Raw genomic sequence first — 23918 nt, 5'->3', positions numbered from 1 at the left:
ATTTGATTGAATGAATGCCTTGCATTTATTGAGACCTAGTTATTTAATCGGGTTTCCTTCCTTTGATTTCAAATCAAGTTCATCCTGGTAACAAGTTACCAGTTAAATGGTAGCTTTTAAGTTAACAGCAGGTGCAATGAATAAGGAAAAACATTTAGTAGATGTTGTTGGTGTTATAAAATAGAATTGGTTGAACTTTTAATTTTTATTGCCATGATTAATTATATGGTGGTAGCTGAGTTTGTATAAATATTTGGGAATAGATACAGAGGAAAGGATACAGCAGTTTCTCCAAACTGCTCTGTTACTGCACTACCGTTAATAGCAATATCCCTTTCTACATTTCTCTTTTTGCCTGTCTTACTGTGAAGAGAAAGTCCAGACATCATCTGTGTCCTGGGGAAAGGAAGGGACTCAGCCAGTCGTCAGCACTTCAGTTCTTCTGGTCACTGCCTTGAGAATTTTTACAAACTCACCCATTGATCAAGACATATCTTTGACTGTGTTTTAACATTTATTTATGGCACCTGCTTCTACTTACTGTGCCATGTAGGCTGTAATGATTGGCAGCATCTTATCTTTTACATTATTGCTTTGTGAGTATTAGAAGAAGCCATACAAAATTGAAGAAAACTATATAAAGTAGTTACTATACTGGAAAAATGGCCTAATGATCTGTAATTGAGGCAAACATATAGGGCGGTTTGTATTTAGAAAATGTTGTGAAGAGTGTTCAGTTTTTCTTTTGAATGTTATCAGATCTGCTCCACAGATGTGCAAATTACTCTGTAGAGCTTGAATTTCTCAAGTACATAAGCGCGCTAAATTATTATTCCTGTGTTGCAGGAAGTTGGTGAGCCGTCAAAAGAAGAGAAGGCCATAGCCAAGTATCTTCGATTCAACTGTCCAACAAAGTCCACCAATATGATGGGTCATCGAGTTGATTATTTTATTGGTAGGATTCCATCTCTAAAGTCTCACTACTATACGAATGCTATGAAGTTCCCTGAATTAGGATATGTAAAGTTATGAAAGAGCTTGCATGTGTGATTATTAAAGCTGGGCGATGGGCATGTGGCAGTTGATAATCTTCGTTTTTCCTTTAGGATTGAAAAGAAAAAAAGATAAAGTGCTTAATAATTAGTTTTGTTGGAAATTTTAAAAAATAAGATTTATTTTCAGTGTTTGTATGAAATACTACCTTTTGTTCAGATAGTATGATTTCATAGAACTAGCTAGTACCTTGTTCATATATATTCATTCAGCCTCATAAGGTGATATCATCTATAATATAGCCCAATACCTCATAAATAGTGATTGTATTTTTCTGTGTTCTCAGTTACACTTGCGGTTTTCTTTTCTTTTTTGTTTTGTTTTTGTTTTGTTTTGTTTTTATGTTTTTCAAGACAGGGTTTCTCTGTAGCTTTGCAGTCTGTCCTGGAACTAGCTCTTGTAGCCCACGCTGGCCTCAAACTCACAGAGACCTGCCTGCCTCTCCCAAGTGCTGGGATTAACGGCGTGCACCATCACCACCTGTCTTGAATTTCTTTATACAGAAGGAATTCCTTCTTTGTTACAAACATTTTCCCATTAATTTATTTTGCTTTGAGTAATCTTATTTATTTGTCAACATTGCTGTGGAGATGCTTATTAATATATTTCATGGGTTGGCCTTATAAAAAACACTAATGGTAGTCATTAGACTTAATATTCTATTCTGTTTTATTTTTGTTGTCAGAATGTTGTGTTTATAAAATGATTTCATTAGACATATTTGTGTATACTGAATTTTAAATAAAAAATTTCTTCTGTAGCTTCGAAAGCAGTGGATTGCCTCTTGGATTCAAAGTGGACAAAGGCCAAGAAAGGAGAGGAGGCTTTATTTACAACCAGGGAGTCTGTGGTTGACTACTGCAACAGGTAATGTTTCTCGATAAAGCATGACAGTTAATAGTCAGCTGTTTCCATAGTGCTGAAGCCTCTCAACTCCTTTTGTTACTAACCATAATGAGCTTTATATGTGACCTGGATTTTATCGGTGGAAAAATATTTGTTCTTAGACCGACAATATTTTAAAATGTATGTAATTTGTAGTTATGTTCTTTTGCTGTTGCATATTTGCCAGGGCTTCTAAATGAAAAAATCAAGAAAAAAGCTTAAACATGTCTACATTCAACAAGTTCTGTATAGAAAATGGTCAGAGAGGGTTTTTCCTGGATCTTTTCCAGGGTTGGCTATTAACTCTGTCATCCTTAGGTTTTAGTGACTTTATCTGGAATAAGCCAGGCTTCCTTGCTGTTTCCAGTGTTCCCTTTAATAATCAAACAGCTGCACTGTCCTCGCAGGCTCTTCTGGAAGATTCAGGATGAAGTGTGCACCCCTTGGTGACGCACACATTTTTCATTTAGTTAATTTTATTCGTAAAGAAACTTGTGGTAAAGAATTTATACCTAAAAAAGCAAACCAAATTACCTTCCTCTTTCTGTTTAATATTTAAAGAGTATACTTACTAATCTGTATTAGCTAAATTTTGCTTTATGGTACCAAAGTTTAACATCTGAGTATCTGAGATTTTAGATTATATGTTTGCATGGGAGGTGCATACAGCACTTAATGATAGCAGTGCTTAATAACCCTTAAGTATCCACCATCCAAGGTGTAGTGGTGCATGCTTATAATCCCCCATTGGAGAGCTGGGAGCAGAAATACAGGAATTCAAGGATATTCTTGCCTACAAAGTGAGTTGGAGGCCAACCTGGACTACTTGAAATCTTTCTTACAAAAAAAAAAAGGAAAGAAAGATTATTTGTAACATGAGGGCCTGCTTGTTAGGGTTTCTGTCCTGCCCAGTTCCCACAGCCGTTTACGCCCAAAAAAATCACACGGAGAGTGTATTAGTTATAAATTGATTGGCCCATTAGCTCAGGCTTCTTATTAACTCTTATATTAGCCCATTATTCTAGTATTTGTTAACTACATGGCTCGGTACCTTTTTCATTGTGGCAGGTCACATCTTCATTCTTCCCTGTCTGGGCAGGACTGAGAAGGAATGGGCTTCCTCCTTCCCAAAATTTTCCTGTTCTCATTGACCCGCCTGTACTTCCTGTCTGGTTGTCCTGCCTATACTTCCTACCAGGCTACTGGTCAGTCAGCGTTTATTTAAAATAGAATTGACAGAATATAGACAATTGTCCCACACCAATCTGAGAACCCTCTTTAAAAACTGTTAAAGTTAATAATTATCAAATACTTCTTAAATTTCTTAGTTACTGAATGACTGGAGATGAGTGATGCGTATTTCAGAAATGAGTTTTATTTGGGGAGCAGGACGGATCTAACAGTGACGCAGTTTGTATTTACTGTCTCGTGCAGTGAATTATCTGATGATGTAGTAATAGGGGCAGCGGCAGGGTTGCGTCCCCAAATCCCCAGCCGCCTGCCCGGCTCGGCTAGCTTATGCCCCGAAATAATTACACGGACACTGTATTCTTTTAAACACTGCTCTGGCCCATTTCTAATAATCTATGTAGCGCCCCTAGGTGCGCTTACCGGGAAGATTCTAGCCTAAGTCCATCCTGGGTCGGAGCTGGGGCATGGTGTGCGTCTTCCCTGGAGCAGGTAGCATGGCGTCTCTCTTGCATCTGCTCCGGAGAGCAGAGCTGTGGAGTCTGACCTCACTTCCTCTTCCTCCCGGCCTTCTGTTCTGTTTACTCCACCCACCTAAGGGTGGGCCTATCCAATGGGCCTAGCAGTTTCTTTATTGCTTAAACAATGAAATCAACAGATTGATATATGACACTCCCACATCATGATGAGAATTCCAAAATCCAAACTTCCTTCTCTGCTTCAAGTTGTGTGTATGTGTACACGCATGCACGAGTGTGCATGAGCACTTTAAAAAGTTAAGAGCTGCAGGAACTAGCAAAGTGAAAAGCCTACCTGAGGTCAGAAAACAGCAGTACAGGCTAAAGCTCGAAATGGAGCCTTCAGGTCCCTTACTCTCCACCCTTGCAGCGTATCTCCTCCAGCAAGTTCATGATGCATTTATTGGAGCAGAAGTTAATCTGTGTCACCTGCCAGTATTACTACTAAGGATATTAAATCTGTGAGCCTAAATATCTCATCAGGAGAGCAGCTAGTATTAATTCACATATTGTGGCCATTTAGGAACCTTAATACATTGTTATATGAAAAGTTCTAAAAGATACTGAAGCTGAAGAGATGGCTTTGGGGTTACCTTGCTGCTCTTGGTCAGGAGCCCAGTTTGTTTCCCAGCACCCACGTGACAGATTATGATCCTCTGATACTCCAGTTCCAGAGGATCTGGTTCCCTTTTCTGACCTGTGAGGACACCACGTGTGCATGTACAGTGCACTTACACGGTGCAGGACACTCGACATGCACAGAAAAAATCTTTAAAAACACAGAGATCTGGAACTTGGGAGAATGACCTAGAGACGAACTCTCTTTGAATTGCTAGTTCCTTCTATTTATGTCCAGTTGTTTGTGTTCCTTCTGCACTAAAGTAAAGGGCTGGACCTAAGATGGTATCAGCCACCTCCGATATAACCATAAAGTCCTCCTTATGACCAGTTCTCATGGGTTTCTGCTCGGCTGTAGAGTAAACCACAGTAAGACATGTCCAGTTTCATTTCTAAAGCAACTAAGTAAAGTCTGAGGGGAAATGCCAGATTGAGAAATTCTGTGCTAACATTTTAGGTATATTGTCTTATTTTACATGTATGGGTGATTATGTTCTGTGTGTACCTGGTACCTGTGGAATTTAGAAAAGGATATCAGATTCCTCTGGGACTAGAGTTACAGATGGTTTTCAGCTGACATGTAGTTGCTTAGAACTAAACCCTAATCCTCTACAAGAGTAGCAAGTACTCTAAACTGCTCTGTCATCTCCAGTCCCTATGGCGTATTTTTTAGTATATATTTTATGCATAAAGTCTTTAATTTCAGTGAGACGTTGTATCACCAACTCACAATCTAGTATCTTAATATTTTCTTTACTCTTAAACCCATAGAGTAGCATAGTCAGTAAAATGCCAATAAATAACAATTGTACTTAGCATATAATACCAATACAAAACAAAAGATGACTATGAAATTGGGTTTGTGATTCTATCGATGCAAAACCTCAAATTCAGACTGTAGCATTAAGACAAGCTTTCATCTTATAACTGAGGAGATGTAAAGGATTTTTAAATTACTTTAAATTTCCCTTATTCTGGTTATAATTTCTTCATAATAAAACTTCCTCTAGAAAAAAAATAGTGATACCAGATTTGATAAATAACTAGTATTGATGGGCAGATTCTTGGACAGTAAAAACTATTACTTTAGAAAGAGTAGAAGGATCACAGTGTTCTTTTATTCTTTTTTTACTTTTGGTAAATATGAGTTTTAGATTTCAGGCCATAGAAATATTAAAGTACAACATAAACCTTTGCGCAGGTAAAGTGTTAAATAATTTGACCAATGTCTTGGTAATTTGAATCTGATTGGAATTCCCCGATGCTTCTTTCTAGCTGACTCCAATGCACTTTTCTAATTTAGTCTCCAGTCATACACATTTTAAAGGATATTAATTTAGTATTTCACTTTTCAATGGCCTGAACATAACGTGTTATGATAGAAATGATCATTATAGCTATGGGTTTCTGAAGGGATGTTTACATATTATACGCACTCTTTCTTCATTTGCTATTAATAAAATGCTACCATTCAAAAAAAATATTCTCTTTGCTCTTGTTTGTTTGCCACATTTCTTCTCTAATCTGGTCTTGGTGTGGTGCTAACTTGCCTCTTTCTCTGCTTGATTCTCTTTTCGCTCAGGTCCCCTAACCCACATTAACCTTTGTTATCTGTGGTTCTCTGGCTCCAAACTCACAAGAGATCCTCCTGCTTCTGCCTCCCGAGTGCTGGGATTAAAGGCCTGAGCCACCATCCCCTGGTGATCTCAGTGTTTTTAATGACTGAGTAACATTCCATTGTGTAAATGTACCACATTTTCTTTTTCCATTCATTCATCACTGAACATCAAGATTATTTACAATTTCTGGTTGTAGAGCAGCAATAAACATGATTGAGCAAGTGTCTCTGTAGAGGAATGAAACCTCCTTTAGGTTTATGTCCAAGAGTGCTGTAGCTGAATCTTGAGGTAGATTGATTCCCATCTTCCTGAGGAATGGCCACACTGATTTCTTTCCTTAGTGGCTGTGCAAGTCTGCATTCGTACCAGCAATGAAACTGTGTTCCCTTGCTCCACACCCTTGCCAGCATGAACTGTCAATTGTGTCATTAATCTTGGCCATTATGTTTGGTGTCAGATGAAATTTCCAAGTAGTTTTGATTTGCATTTATTTCCCTGGTGACTAACGGTGTTGAACTTCTCCTTAAGTGCTTCTTAGCCATTTGGGTTTCTTGTTTTGAGAAATTTGTGTAGATCTGTACCCCATTTTTTTTAACTGGGTTATTTGTTTTCTTGATGTTTAGTTTCTTGAGTTCTTCATATATTTGGTTATTAGCCCTCTGTGGGATGTATAGTTGCTAAAAAAATCTTTTCTCCATTCTGAAGCTTGCTGCTTTGTCCAGATGACATTATCTTTTGCTGTGCAGAAGCTTCTCAGTTTCATGAGGTCCCATTATTAATTGTTGATTTTAGTGCCAGTGCTATGTTCAGAAAGTAGTCTCCCGAGCCAGCGGGTTCAAGGCTAATCCCACTTTATCTGATTCAGTGTATCTGGCCTTCAGTTGAAGTCTTTGATCCATTTGGACTTGATTTTTACGTAGGGTGATAAGTATGGGTCTGTTTGGGTTCTTGTACGTGCTACCGTCCAATTTGACCAGAACCATCTATTCAAGATGCTTTCTTTTTTCCAGTGTGTATTTCTGAGTTATATATCAAAAATTAGATGTCCATAGCTGTATGGATTTATGTCTGGGTCTTCGATTTGAGTTTATTAACAGACATGTCTGTTTCTATGCCAATGCCAAGCTGTTTTCATTCCTATAGTTTACAGTACAATCTGAGGTCAGGGATGATGAGACCTCCAGAAGTTCTATACTAGTCAGGATTGTTTTGCCTATCCTGGTTTTTTGTGTTTCCGTATGAAGCTGAAAATTTTCCTTTCAATATCTGTGAAGAATTGTGTTAGAGTTTTGATGAGGATTGCATTGAATCTGTAGATTGCTTTGGTAGGATGGCCATTTTTACTATTTAATCCTACTGATCCATGAGCATGGGTGAACTTTGTATCTTCTGATATCTTTTTTATCATCTTAAATTTTTTTTATCGTATAAGTCTTTCATTTGTTTGGTTCGAGTTACCCCAAGATACTTTGTATTATTTATGACTATTGTGAAAGGTGTTGTTTCCCCAACCTCTTTCTCAGTTCATTTGTTATTTGAATATTGCTGATTCTTATGAGTTAATTTTATACCCACCACTTTGCTAAATGTGCTTATCAGCAGTAGGAGTTCCCTGGTGGACTTTTTAGGATCACTTACTTATACTGTTAATCATCTGCAAATAAAGATCCTTTGACTTTTTCCTTTCCTGTTTTCATCCCCTTGGTCTCCTTCAGTTGTTTTATTTCTTCAGCTGAAACTTCAAGTACTATATCGAGTAAGTGTTGAGAGAACGCACGGCCTTGTCTTGGTCCTGGTTTTAGTGGAATTGCTCTTAGTTGCTCTCCATTTGAGCTAATGTTGGCTGAGGGCTTGCTGGGAAGTGCCTTTATTAGGCTGTGGTTACATGCTTGGCTAATAATACAGCTTCTAGATTGTGCTGTGGCCATTGTATACCATATTTCCAAGGCAAGAATGAAGAATAATATCAGGAACTATGAAATCAGAGCATGAACTTTAAAAAGATGGTGTATAACTAACAATGGGAAAAACCAGATGGTTCTTGGGTAGGATAATAATGGTAGGAAGAAAAATAAAAACAAAAAGATTGGCTTAGTATGGGATCAGCTAAGCTTCTGAAATCGTTAGATAATTGAATGAGATCTAATTTTTTGTAGTTTAAGTCTAAGGAAAAAGCAAACTTATAAATAATCCAGTAAATTAGTAGATAAGTGCTATTGATAAGATAGCAGGAAATGAAAGGTATAACATGAATTCTAATTGGTCTTAATGATGAAAACTTGGACTCAGCTATCAGGGGAAAAGCTGAAAGATCTTTAAGCAGAGAGGCCAGCCGCTAGAGTTACCCCTATCAGTGCTCAGATAGAAGGGGCTATCCGTCCTGTCTGTGGGAATCCTCTAACTGTGAGCTCAGACTGAATCCTCAGACTGCATCTGAGCTCCTGTCTCCTGCATTATATTCATGTCTCAGCCCAGCCATTGTCACTCCTATCTCTACCTCCCTAGTGCTGGAATTAAAGGATCACCTTCATGTGAGCTCTGTTTCTCTTCAGACAGATTCAGTCTCACTAGACAAGGCTGGCCTTGAACTCAAAGAAATCCATCTGCCTCTGTCTCCTGAGTGCTGAGGTTAAAGGTGTGTGCCACCACTCCCTGGCCTCTGTGTGGCTAACTAGTGGCTTAGCTCTATATTCTGATATTCAGGCAAGCTTTATTTGTTAGATTACAAACAAAATATCACTGCAGAAAGGGGATAAAATGGGCATATGTATTTTAAGTCAGTTAGGTTGTAATTCAGGGAAACCTTGAAAGGAGTCCAGGTGAAAACAGAGCTCATGCCTTTTGGAGGAAGGATATTCCACATGGTGGGAATAGTCTTTGAAATGGCTGGCCTGGGAATGCGGTGTTTGCCTCACACTGCACAGTGTTTAGATTCTTTGTAGTAGGAGAAAGAGCGGGCTGCATCCTGCCGACCGACTGGCTACACCCAAGGCCAGTAGGCTGCTTGTCGTCCCAGCCACCTGGCTAACTTATGCCTGAAATAATTACACAGAAACTATATTTATTTAAACACTGCCTGGCCCATTAGCTCTAGCCTCTTATTGACTAACCCATTTTTATTAATCTGTGTGTTATCACGAGGTCGTGGCTTACCGGCATGAGTCTAACCAATGTCCATCTTGGGCAGGAGAAGCATGGCCTTTACCATCTGCCTTTTTCCTCCCAGCATTCTGTTCTGTCTATTTCGCCCACCTAAGTACTCCCCTATCAAAAGGCCAAGGCAGTTTCTTTATTCAACCAATGAAATCAACACATAGAAAGAAGAACCTCCTATACCATTTTCCCTTTTTCTGTTTAAACAACAAGGAAGGCTTTAACATAGTAAAATTACATATAACAAAACAGTTATCAAGCAAGAATTATAGTTACAATATTTATATCTATTTTATCTTTTATCATAATTAAGGAAAACTATAACTATATTCTTTAACTCCATCAAAGACTCCAGAGGATATAATATTACCTAAGTAAACAGGAAGTATATTGTAAGCAGCTTCCAAAACTCTAGAAATGACAGAGACATCTCGCTGCCTGGACAGTCACCCAAAGTTTTTGTTGTACTGTTGGGGCATCAATCTTCAGCCTACAGGCCCATAGTATCCAGCAGACTTTTTCATGAAGCAGAAAATTTAAAGACAGTTTAGTCACTTTTTCTGTGTGTTCTGTAGAATATCTCATAGACTCTTTCATGAATCAGGAACCCCAAAGGATCATCTCACCTTTAGGCAAGTTCGGCAGTCTTCTCTCTACGGGTTTTTCATGTCCAGTTTATGTAACAGTCCAGGCAAAAGCAGTTTCTTGCCCAAATATGGCTAACCAACTCCATAAGGAGCCTCTTTGATGCCCATCTTCCTCTTGAAGTAGCTGGTGCTGCCAGGAGCAGACGTGTCTTATTGTCATGAAAAACCCTAAGTTATTAAAACATTTTAAATGCCATTTGCTGTAGTCTTTGAAAGATATGAAGAATGCCTATCTAATTGAAATATATCTCTATATATCTAGAAAATCTAACCAACATGACCACAAGCTTGCCTATTATCGATGATTATCCATTAACAACCTATATTTCCTAATTATATATTACATTTTTTAAATGAACTACCCAATCACAATACCTTAATCAAGATCAGAAATACATATACATATAACAAAATTAACCTTAAATTTATATCACTAAAGCAAAATCCATACCAATGCAAATTATCTATATGTATATTGTATCCCCCTTTAAATGGAAAAGAACATTTATAAACAATATTTGGGAATATGTTAGGCGCCATTCTGTAACATGATGGCTGGCTTGTTGGGGTTTCTGTCCCGCCCGGTACCCCACATCTGGCAAGCCCCCCAAAAAATATCACAGAGGTTTCCATAAGATTACTAACTGATTAGCCCATTAGCTCAGACTTTTTATTAGCTCTTGTAACTTATATTAACCCATTATCCTTATTCTATGTTAGCCACATGGCTCAGTACCTTTCTCAGCGGGGTAGGTCACATGTTGCTTCTTCCGTGGTCTGGGAAGGACTGTGAGGAATGGGCTTCCAACTTCCCAGAATTTTCCTGTTCTCATTACCCTGCCTCTACTTCCTGTCTGGTTGACCTGCCTGTACTTCCTGCCTGGCCAATCAGCGTTTATTTAAAACATGACTGACAAAATATAGACAATTCTCCCTCACCACTAGATTCTTGGTGTGAGAATCCTTGTCAACGTGCAGGAATGTCATCTTAGTATATGTAATTAAGATACTTTATCACAGCAGTAGATTTAATGATGAAGTACAGCTGGGAAGATATGAGTAGTACGAAGCAGTCGTGAACACAGATTCCCATGTTGACATTTCTTCAATAAACTATTTTCCCTTTGACTATTTTATTAGCGACATAACATAGAGAATGACTCTTAATTAATGTCACTGAGACTGTCATAGAGACTATGCGGGTAAGTCTCAAAGCAGTAACGTCCCTTATGTTAGCTCAAGTGGCAGTTTTGATAGCTTTTCAGAGTCTGATTGGATTTTTCCTTTGTGGAATTCCTCATACTCTTTTGTATGCTTGCTCTATTTCACTGTATTTTTTCCATAATCTTACTGATGATAATTTCTTTTATGAGTTGCTAAAGGGGTTAAATCAGCTCCCTTTAGAGGGCGGGGTTTGCCTCAGGCAAATCCCTGCCAATAAAGAGTGCGCGGAGAGGCGGCTCGGCCCTTTTGTTCCTCGCTACCTGTGCTACGCTGGAACTTTGGTTCAGTAAGTTTAACAATAAACTGGTAAATATTCTTTGATATCTGCATTGCCTTTATTCTGTGCCGGTACAAGTTGCCAGTTCATATTTTCCTTTGCTCATTTTATTTGGGTCTTGATATTTTTGCTTTTTTAAAAAGTTTGTGTCTTTGTAATTCATGGGAATTGTAATACTAGAACTGTCACTTTTCCCACAGGCTTTTAAAGAAACAGTTTTTTCATCGGGCCCTGAAAGTAATGAAAATGAAGTATGATAAAGACATAAAAAAAGAAAAAGATAAAGGAAAATCTGAAAGTGGGAAAGAAGAAGATAAAAAGAGCAAGAAAGAAAATATAAAAGAAGAAAAGACAAAAAAGGAAAAAGAGAAAAAGAAAGATGGTGAAAAGGAAGAGTCTAAAAAGGTAAGCTTCCTGAAGTTAAATTAAAACTTTAAAAATCATTGTGGAGGCTGGAGAGGCCGTTCTTCAGGGGACCCACAGTCAGTTTCCAACACCCACGTGGAGGGTCATAACCTCTGTTAACTCCAGTTCCGGGGATGTCTTCTGGCTCTCTTAAAAGTTCTGCATGCACATGTTGTAGACAAAATGCAGGGAAAACATCCATACACAAATTTAAAAAGTAAAAATCATTTGTACATGTGATCTTTAATTGGCCTATGATCATAAAGCTTTTATGGCCACCTGAGGTAACTGTAGGGCTGTCTGTAAACACTGATCTTAAGGGTTTTTATTAGTGTTGAAATCGTCAGATTTCTCTCTTCATTACTGTTACAGTGTTTATTCTATTCACCTGTCTGTTCATAGGAGGAAACTCCAGGAACTCCAAAAAAGAAGGAAACTAAGAAAAAATTCAAACTTGAGCCACATGATGATCAAATTTTTCTGGATGGAAATGAGGTGAGATTAGAATATTGGATTTGTGTATGATAGAACACCAGTTTTTCATAGAAAATCTTAGAAATATATTTGATGCCATCACTATGAAAAGAAATAATTTAGAAAAATCTAATACTAAATTTAAGTACATGAAAGTAACTTCCAAAAAATTCACTTTTCTGATCTAGTTTTATAAGAAGTTAGAATCAGATTTGACTCGCTATGAGTGATGTGAAACCTGAAATTACGATCTCTTAGTATAGAACAGATGCTGGTCTCTCTCTCATTAATGGAGTCTAGGGGTGAGCAGCACAGGCATGGAGCTCCATGTTGGGCCTGAGATCCTCCTTTCTTTTTCCCTGTGTTAAAATCTTCTGGCCAAGGTGCTTCATGATCCATGATGACCATTAACCTTAAAACTACATCCACAGAGAAAAGGAATGAGAGGCACCTTTGTTCCTTTTCAGCAAACCATCTTACGGACGCACACTTGGATTTACTGATTACCTGAAATAAAGTCTTAAAAATGCACTTTTTATACTGAGAGTTTAATTTGCCCAGTCAAAATGCAGAGTTTCTATTATCATAGAGAGAAGCATCAGAATGGTTCATGGGAATCACCTGCTGTTTCTGGCTCTTCAACGGTGTTTCATCAGACACAGCTCCTAAGAGGTCTGAAATTTTCAACATTGCTAATGCTTTTTTCAAGGACATAGTTCCATTCTATGTTTTGTAGTGAGATTTATGTGGTGATGGCCTTGCATGAAGGCTGTTACGGTAGTCACTTGACTACTACAAAAATACAAAAATAGTCTTAGCTAAACTGATGTGAATTTCAAGACATATTCTTTCGTAATTCACTGATACCGATTATCAAGTATGTAAAAAGCAGTGGCTCCTAGGGCTCTCTGTTTGAAATTCTGCAATGGGAAGAGCTTAGATATCCTGAGTTAAGTGTCGAGTACATCAGCATGTGCCAGATGCTTCACAGATGCTGGGAATGGTGTAGTAAATACAGTGCAATTCTCTGTAAAGAATTTTAGAGTCCGCTAAAGACATAGGCACCTACACATCTTTCTGTATTCAGTATAATGTAGTAAGCATTGCTGGTTACCAGTTAGGTAGGAGACGGTAGACACCTGATGTAAGTCTTCAGAACCCACTGGCCGATTGCCCATTGTACCAGGAAGGAATTATAGGTCTGTCCGGGAGGAAGCAGGCTGAACAAAAGGTGAACGCTTGTCATCTTGAAAAGGTTAGTGTTTACACACATACCTACACACTCAAGAAACACCATGTCTCTGGACTTTTAAAATTGGAAAATGTTAAATATTTAATGTTAATGTTAAAATATAGCGGTTTAGGGTTTTATTTAATGGTAGTAGCAAAACTAATGTTTGTGAATCTAATTCCCAGGGAATATGTAAACAGTATAATAAAGGTTGGTTTGAAATCTCGAGTGTTGGAAATATAAATAGATCAGAATAAAAACAATAAAAAGTTTGTTCAAAATAGAACTCGGAAATGGAAGAATGCTGTACTTTACAGAAACTGAGAGCTCAAACTAAGAGCCTTTTAATGATTGAGTATAGTTCTGATCTGAAAGGAAAAAGTTCTTCGGGTGTTAGGAGGTTGGGATGCCTTCGAGGAGCTACAGTGTGGAGTAAACTTGACTACAATATGACTGTAGAACTTTTAAGCACTGAGGTTTCTTGATTCTTCTAGGTTTATGTGTGGATCTATGACCCAGTTCACATTAAAACATTTGTCATGGGATTAATTCTTGGTAAGTAGGCGGATATAAGTAGCTTTTCAGTGTAATCTAGAGTTTAGAGGGCAAAGTGAAGCACCCCAAAGGTAAATATTTCTAAATGTAATACAAAGTAAGAACTGTTTAAGAAGATACTTTACATAAAATCAGAATATAAGTAATAAACTAAAATTGTTTGCAACAACTAAAACAAATATGTTTAAGAGATTAACATGGTAGAGCAGCCTGGTTAAATAGAGACAGCTGTAGCCACACATAGGAGGAAACAGGGCCAGTCTTTGTGAATAAGACTTAATTTTAACAGTGAAGTAGCAAGGACTAAGGTTGCAAAAGGTATCAGTGAAAGTACGAGGGGAGGGGAAGGGAGGGAGAACACACACTTCCAACAATCGATGGCATATATATCAGGCACTTTGACAATACTTTTCAAGACCCTGTGCGTCTTGCAGGAATTTATCCTGTATTCACCCATTTTGTGCCCACAGTTAAGCACAGTGTGTGCCCTTGTTTACTATTTTAATCCACATACTTCAGTCTAGCAAATAACGTTCAAATTTTAAATGTCTGTATCTTTTGGCCTACCAGTTACATTGAAAGGAATTCACTGTTGTGCTTTTCAGTGTTGTTGGGTTTTGGTTTTGTTGCAGTGCCTGGCATCAAACCCAGGGCTTTTTATACATGCTAGGCCAGCACTTCACCGTTGAGCTACATTCCCCAGCCTAGAACTCATTCTGTTAGTAATCCCAATCATGCAGTATACATGTGCAAATATATTTGCAGTATTGTCTCTTAGCATGTAAAACTGAAAGTAGTTTAAGTTTCTCGGTAGAAGAATGAAATAATGGTCCTGTAATAGAGTTTCATGAAGCTTTCAAAGATTGAAAACAGAAAACCACCAAAGAGAGAATTACCTAAGTTCATTATTTTAGAAAAGGTTATTTGTAACTAATTTTTATTGTACATAAGCAGTCTCTGGAAATAGAAAATAAGCTTGGTAGTGTTTACCGCTGGAAGGTGGAACAAAAACTGAATGATTTAATCTTTACCATAGCCTTTAACTCAGTTTTTATATGGGTGTTAAACTTGTACATATATTTTTTATAGTTTAGGGGCAAGATTGGGTTGGAAAAAAATAATTAAATAGCAAAAACAGATACTTAACAGATAGTTAAAATATGATTGGTCAATAGAATGCTATGGGATCCCATTTAGAGGAATTTCCTGTAAGAACTGAAACTTAATTAAACTCTAAAAGATAGTCCTGTTGATTGCTTGCAATGTGCAATCACTTTGTCATTAATTCCCTCTGATGTCTCATTCTAATAGGAACAGATATATTTTTAAATATTTATTTATTATGTATACAATATTCTGTCTGCGTGTATGCCTGCAGGCCAGAAGAGGGCACCAGACCTCCTTACAGATGGTTGTGAGCCATCATGTGGTTGCTGGGAATTGAACTCAGGACCTTTGGAAGAGCAGGCAATGCTCTTAACCCCCTGAGCCATCTCTCCAGCCCCATAAGAACAGATACTTGCCAAATACAAGGTAAAATAGCTTTGAGAGGGTTACCTACTTACACATGATAGAGCAAGAATTGGAATTCTCTTCTTAATGGTCAAGACCTAATAACCAGGCTACTCATTTCCTAACAGTTTTCCCATTTCAAAAAAATAAATAAAACTAGAGGTTCTTGTATATAGTGTCCCTAGCCACTCTGCCCACCCCCCTCCTTTTTTTGATAGTCTGTGAATCTGATTCCCCTGGGAAAGAATCTTAAGAATTTTGAGAGTCGGGTATTGTTTTGTTGTTGTGGGGTTTTTGTTTTGTTTTTCAAGAAAGGGTCTCTCTACATAGCCTTGGCTGTTCTGGAACTTGCTGTGTAGGCCAGGCTGACCTCGAATTCACAGAGATCTGCCTGCATCTGCCTCCTGAGGACTGAGATTAAAGGTTTGCACCACCACCCCACCGTCTAGCTGTTTTTTTTTAAGCTTCCTTACTCTTAATATTTAAAAAAGCTTCAAAGTGACAATAGTTTTAATTTATATGCAGTAATTTTTATAATCAATGTAATGTACTTTGGTCCATATTAACATAGTTTAAGAACAATATAAAGTGAAATTGCTGATAATTCATTTTTATGCAAATGGTACTTTTTTGCTTCAAGTATTCTTCAGTTTTCCCCCTAAGAAAAGAATGTGTTCATTGTTAATTGTAACCAAGCCATTAAGATATTTGTTCTAAAACTTTTAACTTTTTTGTATGTAACTTTGTCATTTCTTATTCCAGTTATTGCAGTAATAGCAGCCACCCTTTTCCCTCTCTGGCCAGCAGAAATGAGAGTAGGTGTCTATTACCTCAGTGTGGGTGCAGGCTGTTTTGTGGCCAGCATTCTTCTCCTTGCTATTGGTAAGTGTTTAATAATGCTGATTTGGTTATAGGTAGGTGTTGAGCTCTTAGACTTTAACCTGGAGTGGAGCTCCAATGAAGTTTAATAGCAAATAGCAAAATTAACACAGATTAAGTCCAGAAGTGTGACCCTCCTTTCTAGGTCAGATCTCAGAGCTCAAACATGATTGCATTGACTCTGATCTGGGATCTGCTCTATCTTTTCAAAATTTAATCTTCTATTAATACTGCATTTGATTAATGAACATAATTCTGTAAAGTACAACTCATATATATATATATATTTATATATGTGTGTGTATGGATTTAGGGAATGATTAAATCAAGTTAAAATATCCATTGCCTTGTTTAGCTGTCATTTTTATGCTGAGACATTTGAAATTTACTCTTAGTTATTTTGAAATATATTACTATATAGTTTAATCTGCATGTAGTTATGTCTTCAATTAGCTATAATGAAGATTTATTTTTGCAGTGATTGAATTATTAGTAGATATTTGAGGTAAGGTAAATGGAGTTTGTATTAAATATTTAAGTTCAATTCATGTATTCAGTTAAGTGGTTCTGAACAATTTGTTTGCCACTTTAGGGACAATTACAGCTTTTCACATGGGTACCAAAATTAATTCTAGACAAATTAAGGAACTAAGTTACTAAAAACCAAATAGGAAATAAAAGTGAATGGTTTTTTAAATTCAAAATTATTGAGATCTTTCATACCTTTTTTAAAAGACAGGATCTCATTATGTAGCCCTGGCTGGCCTAAACTCACTATATAGACCAGGCCAGCCTCAAACTCACAGAAATTTACCTGTCTCTGCCTTTCCAAGTGCTAGAATTAAAAGTATGTGCCACCTCTCCCAGCCGAGAGTAGTATTCTTTTATAGAAAAATAAATCACCCACAGTATTGATGTCGTTCCTGTTGTTGAAAGCTGCAACACTAAACTGGATGCATATTTCTTATAGATAGTTCATTTTCATTTCTGTGAAGCATCATTACTATAGCCCTAAACAGCTTTCTCTGTTCACACTTTCCCCTGGTCACCAGGGTACCCACATGAACCCAGGGTTTCCTCTACTAATTTTTGTCAACCATGGTGACAGGACCCTCCCCCCACACACATTTCATCTGTGTTCCCTGACTAAATGAGTCCCTTCCCACCTAACTCATTTTTTTTTCCTTCTTCTAGCATAGTCATCTTGAGAAAAATCGCTTGCTGCTTCTGCAGAAAGCACAGCACAATTGTAGGCCACGAAATAATAACTAATCGTATTAAACAGGTAACTAGTGTCAGTGTGATGCCTATATCAAGGAGAAAAGCCACAAACTTTGAACTCACATTTAGATACAATAAATCAGTCTTACTATTTGACCTAACTGTCAAACCAGTGAAATTTACAGAAATTCCTTGCAGTTTTTCAGCAAAGGGTTAGCTCTACTGACTAGATTTATTCTAGTTGCTATATTTTAATTAAGCCATAGTCACTATAATTTATGTTAGGTTGTTTTGACCTTTAAAATGTTTCTTGAATTTGGAAAATATTTTTCCAAGTTCCTGTATGTATAAATACGTAGTTTGGATCAGATAGGCTTGCAAGTTAAAGTTAGAAACAAACCGTTATACATGTAATTACAAATGTTAAGACAAGGTCTTGTATCTTGAGGCCAAGCTATCATCAAAATTGCTCTATAGCAGAGAGTGACCTTGAATGTATTACCCTGTTTCTACGTCCCAGGTGCTGCCACTATGGGCACGCATCACCGTGCCTGGTTTTATGTGGTACTGGGAAATAAACCCAGGGGCTCTTCCTGCTTGTTAGGCAAGCATTCCATCAACTGAGCTAATTCCACCCTCTGAATTTGAAATAGTTTTAATCTATGGCCCACTTAACAAATCCAGTGGTATAGATTTTGATTGTTCAAAAGTCTTTTGGTGTTTTTCAGTTTGCATGGTTAAATCACCACTTAAGTAAGACTGTGACATTTTTCTAAAATGTAGAGCTTTTACTACAAGAAATGGTAGGATGGTATATGTTTTACTTTTTCTGTGGTTCATTCTTTTATCTATTGCCATATAAAACTGGAATGTTAGAATTCTTCTGTGTGTAGTTTACATGTCATAAGAAGTTCAGTTTTATTTATAACCTTTCTATAATGCTTTTTCTTTGATTTGATAAAACATTTTACCTGTCTTGTAACTCTGTGAATGAACTAAAACATCGCAGTTGCATTTGAAGGAAAGAATGTGTTGCCTCTTTAAAAGTTGCACGTTATTCCCCCCCCCCCCTTTGGTTTTTCGAGACAGTGTTTCTCAGTGGAGCTGTGGAGCCTGTCCTAGCACTCGCTCTGTAGGCCAGGCCAGTCTCAAGTTCACGGAGATCTGCCTGCCCCTGCCTCGCAAGTAGTGGGACTAAAGGCGTGCATCACTGTCATTACAGCTTCAAATATACTTACCTTCTTTGTGTCATAAGTAATTCTGATCTGCAATATTATTTGATATGTTTTTATTCTCATGAAAATAAAAATACTACTTTATAAGAAAAATTATTTATAAATACTGCCTTATAAATTAAGACGTATATAAAAACCATTGTCCTTTGATTTTTCCAAAGCACAATAATGAAAAAACCTGGATCAACTATTTTGTAAGCTTTCTTTGAAATAGTTATTTTTAATTTTAAAGAGAATGGAACAATACAAAACTGTTTACCCTAGTACATTTGTATAATCTTTGTGACCTTTTAAAAAAAGAAAGAAGCCAGGTATGGTGGCACACAGCTTTCGTCCTCACACTCAAGACAAGAGGCAGGCCTGAGTTTGAGGCCAGCTTGATCTACAGAGCAAGTTCCAGGACAGCCAGGCTACAGAGAGAAAGCCTTTTTGGGGTAATAAAAGAAAAAAAAGAGAGAAAAAAATCACTAATCTGTACATCATTGATAAATAATAGAAAACCATTTGAAATATTGAAGTGTCTAATAATAATACACCTGATAATCTCAGCCAAGCATGATTAAAAAACACTGTGATCCCAGCTACTTGGAAGGCTGAGGCAGGAGATCAGGGCCATCTTGGATTACATAGCAAATCACAGGCTCTGGACAATTTAAAAGGGTTGAAGATAAAGTTGTGGGTTTTTTTGTTTTTGTTGTTGTTGTTGTTTGTTTTTGGTTTTTTTTTTGTGTTTTTTGTTTTGTTTTGTTTTGTTTTGTTGGATTTTCGAGACAGGGTTTCTCTGTAGCTTTTTGGTTCCTATCCTGGAACTAGCTCTTGTAGACCAGGCTGGCCTCGAACTCACAGAGATCCACCTGCCTCTGCCTCCCGAGTGCTGGGATTAAAGGCATGTGCCACCACCACCCGACGAAGATAAAGTTTTATGTTGCTTTGCCGATAAAACTTTTTAAACTGCCCTGGATTTAAGCCCAAGTACCAACCAAAATAACAACAACAAAAAAAAAAGAGTTTGTTCATACAGCGTGCGTTTGAGCAGTCTTGCTGTGTTTCTTTGGTTGTTTCTTGTAGATTTGAGATAGAGTCATGATGTATATCCCAGACCTGGCCTCCAAATGCTAGGATTCCATGCCTGCGCCCTATTCCTAGCTTATATTTTAGGTATATAGAATTTTTTCTTAATATTGAGGGAGGTGGTGCTTAAACATAATTGGCCTAATTAATAAAACAAGAATTCAGTGATAGAAATTTTCTAATGCCTAAATTCTTCTTCCAAGGCTAAGCTATCTTGTAGACAAATTTCTGTATATGGACTTGTTCAGCATTATATTTGCTTTTCTAACATATTGTATGTTGAATGTAGTTAAATTTTTTAATCAAGATAAATACATAAGCACTAGGAAGGAAGGCATTTTCCTTTTCACCAGTTGGTTTAACAGATTATTCATGACTCTTACTCTTTCTTTACACTCACTATGCTTCAACTTCAACTGACTACTGTGTTTCCTGGAGTAGATCACAAAATGCATAAATCCTCAGTGTGTGTCCATGAAACAGCATCCATATTTGAAAAAAAAAATAGAATTTTTTAAGTGTGTCATTACAAGATTTGTTCCCTAAGTTGAGAGCAGAATATAATATTCTCATCTGCTAAGCTAGTCAGATTTTAAATTTTCATCTATATGGTGCATAAATGTGCAAATAAAGCTAATTATTGTCCCAGTTTCTTATTCACAAATTTTTACTGTCGTTGATTTGGTGCTTAATTTATTCAGGAGAAACTTTTCTCCCCACAGCTCGCTGTATTCTGTTCCTCATCATTTGGCTGATAACTGGAGGAAGGCACCACTTTTGGTTCTTGCCAAACCTGACTGCTGATGTGGGCTTCATTGACTCCTTCAGGCCTCTGTACACACATGAATACAAAGGACCAAAAGCAGACTTAAAGAAAGAGGAGAGATCAGAAACCAAAAAGCAACAGAAGTCCGACAGTGAGGAAAAGTCAGACAGTGAGAAAAAGGAAGATGAAGACGGGAAAGTAGCACCAGGGAATCATGGAACAGAAGGTTCGGGCGGAGAGCGGCACTCAGACACGGACAGTGACAGGAGAGAGGATGACCGGTCCCAGCACAGTAGTGGGAACGGGAATGATTTTGAGATGATCACGAAAGAGGAACTGGAACAGCAGACAGATGGAGATTGTGATGAAGAAGATGATGACAAAGATGGAGAAATGCACAAATCTGCACATGAAAAATTATAATCTGACGAATTTGGGGACTGAATAAGTGCAGCAAGTTGGGTTTTCTATGTTTGGTGATCATAATGTACACATGGCATTTGTAGCATTCTTTAAATCCATTTTCTGAAATGTATTTGACATTCAGTTAGAGTCAGCCTTTTGTTTCGTAGAGCGTTGGTACTATTGGCACAGTCCAAAGCCATTACTAATTTTATCCATCTGATAATTTTACAGTAAGTAGGCCTCATTTTGATAGTTATCAAAGAAATATTGTCCACAGTGACATTTAGATTAAGGGCATTTTTGATAGTTGTATGGCTTTTTACTGTTAGACTAATGGAAATCACTAAAGAAACTGCAGCATTTCAAATTATGCATAATATATAGCCATTTTGCAGTTTCTTTACAATGAAATGCATAAACTCATTGTTCTTGGTAGCTATGCTTTTGTTTTTCTTCATAAATTATACCAGAAAATTCCTTTTTAATATTTTGAGTTAGCAGGGATCAAGAACATTTTGGGGAAACAAACCAGCTAGTAACAGTGCAGCAATACTTTTAATTTTGCTACAAATTCTCCTTTTCCAACTTAGGAAATCCAAACTGAATTGTGCATTCAATCCAGAGAAAGGTGGTCATCTCCAACACAGTGAAGAGCACTGATTAGAAGACGAGGGCTCTTCCTTCCTCCCATCTCTTTGTCATAAAATGTATTCTGTACATAATTTACAAATAAAACATTTTATTTTAATTGTTACTTATTATTTAGACATTTCTCAACACTTAAATTTGTAAGACAACAACCATGGAAGGTCTGTTTTTAGGGTTTCAGTAACCCACAGGACATCCGCTCTTTCCACAGCAGCTTCAGTCGTGTGCCAACACTCCATGCGTTTAGTGCGAGTAAAAATGATCCTTATTTTAAATGAGGACAGACTTAAAGTAGCTGTTTGTACGCCTGAATGTTCATTTTGATTTATGTGTTACCAGACCAGGAGGCACTGCTGGGAAAGACAATTTGCTGTTCTAAAATACCAATTAAAAATAAAGGATATAAAAGAAAACATAGAAAACCATTGGACTCTAATTGCTTCAAACTAGTTCTGCCATTTCATTTTTTTTTACACACTTTAGTTACAGACCTTTTAAAACATTTGTTTACTTACAAGCATTCATTCCTTGGAGCTACAATCTTACACACTGAGAGTGAGCACTAAATACTTTCCTTCAGTCACGGTGACTGTTATAGTTAGTAAGTGGTGGAATATGTGAGGTCTTCATCTTTCTTTAGGCTGTTTTCCCCCTGAGTGTTTTGACTAAAGATGACCTTTAATTGTGAGAAAGTGCACTCTGTATATTGGAATCTTAGGAACTGATTGGCTTGATCATTTCCTCTGTCTTCCCTGTATGAATGGAATTGTGAATGTAGTCCTTCAAGAGGTTCCTCAAAGCACTGTGCAGTGGTTGCAGTGCCTGGGTATTTTTCATCTACCTTTGCAGAGCCCTTCTGCTTCACTTCTACAATAAAGAAAAGGGTAGCTACAGCTTCTGGGCATACTAGTTTCAGTAGATTGGTACCTGTTGGGGGCTATGAAAATGGAGCTAGAATGTTTTATAACAATAAAGCTGCTTTGTTAACCTCTACTCCTATGGTACCCAGGCACTCAATATTTATGTGCGAGTTCTTGATAACATTTGTCTTGTGTCTAGTCTAAATTATAGTGAGGAATGCTATAACGTAGAGTCCACCCATTGATGTGTGTGAGTTTCTACAGGGTTTATAAACATTTGATGACCTTTGGGGGGATAGTCTTACTGTAGTTAAATATGAGCTAGAAACTTCAGCTTATTGTATGCCTCAAGGTTGAACAGTTTAAACAAATATAAAAATCAAAATGCTTCCTCTGTTGTAGCCTTCAGAAGTCTTGGTTGGCTAACTAAATATAAATATCCTTGTGTCCAAGCATGGAGAATTGTTTACAATAGCCAATGGAGTGGTGGTTTTAAACAGTGATTTCATATGCTGCTGTAAGTAGAAGCACAAAGCTTTTGAGTAATGTGGGATGTATTGTGGAGTGTGTACACTGGCCTAAGCAGGATGGAGCAGCAAGGGCCTGCGTCCAGATGGAAGAATGGTGCATATGTGAATGTTCTCAGAATTAAGGTATTATTATCTAGGGTGCTTTACCTTTCCCTCCTATTGAATTCTTTAATTTTTAAATTATAAGGCCTTCTAGAGAATGTTAAATATCTCAATGACTACTACTCAGAAAGTAATAAATTTTAATATATTACATTGAAATATGCAGTAGTGGTGGATTTTGGTGTTTTCTCCCTCTTTCTGGTTTTTTATTGCTTCTGGCTAGAAAAATGTCATTTATAAATTTTCTTTTTTAAGACTTTGAGGAATTAGAAAACCATGTGTACAGTTGTTTTTCATGGTTATATTTTATGAAGTCTGGAATTCAGGATTAGCAAATCCTGACCCCCATGTGTAAGAGAAGTATGGGGTTTCTACAGGTTTTTGTTAATACTGTTTCATCAACAGGAAACTTGTTTTAGCTGTCTCTGTTTAGAAGACATGTTAATATATGTTAGTGACTCCTTAACATTGAACTCCTGACCAATAGAACATTAATTTCTGCCCTAACATATTTTCTCCATAACTCACATGGTTGTATTTTTGCCCTTCAGGAACATGAGATGGCATTTTAACACTACCTTTGGTGATCGTTTTAAAATCACCAACAAAAAGCACAAAAGTAAAAAACAAACTTAAGTAGCAAAAAAAAAAAATAGTGCAAGATCTAGAAAAAGGCAGCCCTATCCAGTTGCCTCTTCCCCCTGAAATAGGATTTATTGAGGAATCATACTCCAACACTGAGTAATGTTTTAAATATTTACTCTGCCTGGAAGTAGTTTCTAATTATGTCATCAGTAAATTGCCTCTCTATTTCTGCAGTGTTTCAGGTCTATTCACTGATT

At 37.2% G+C, this 23918-nt stretch overlaps 1 protein-coding gene across 1 annotated transcript in view; it reads left to right on the top strand.

The window, feature by feature from the left end:
* Sec62 (SEC62 preprotein translocation factor) overlaps positions 1-23235 on the top strand; it is a 28621-nt gene extending 5386 nt beyond the window's left edge. The window contains exons 2-8 of the mRNA XM_075951002.1: positions 847-955; positions 1815-1920; positions 11383-11587; positions 11990-12082; positions 13787-13847; positions 16122-16241; positions 20488-23235. Of these exons, the coding sequence (XP_075807117.1) occupies positions 847-955; positions 1815-1920; positions 11383-11587; positions 11990-12082; positions 13787-13847; positions 16122-16241; positions 20488-20954 (1161 nt within the window). The 3' untranslated portion in view covers positions 20955-23235. The remainder of the gene's footprint in view (positions 1-846; positions 956-1814; positions 1921-11382; positions 11588-11989; positions 12083-13786; positions 13848-16121; positions 16242-20487) is intronic.
* The last annotated feature ends 683 nt before the right edge of the window (positions 23236-23918 follow it).

The sequence above is a fragment of the Microtus pennsylvanicus genome, chromosome 16 (genome assembly GCF_037038515.1).
Source record: "Microtus pennsylvanicus isolate mMicPen1 chromosome 16, mMicPen1.hap1, whole genome shotgun sequence".
Taxonomy (NCBI): Eukaryota; Metazoa; Chordata; class Mammalia; order Rodentia; family Cricetidae; genus Microtus; species Microtus pennsylvanicus.
The sequence above is the reverse complement of the archived record's forward strand: the minus strand, read 5'-3'. Positions and strand labels throughout refer to the sequence as shown.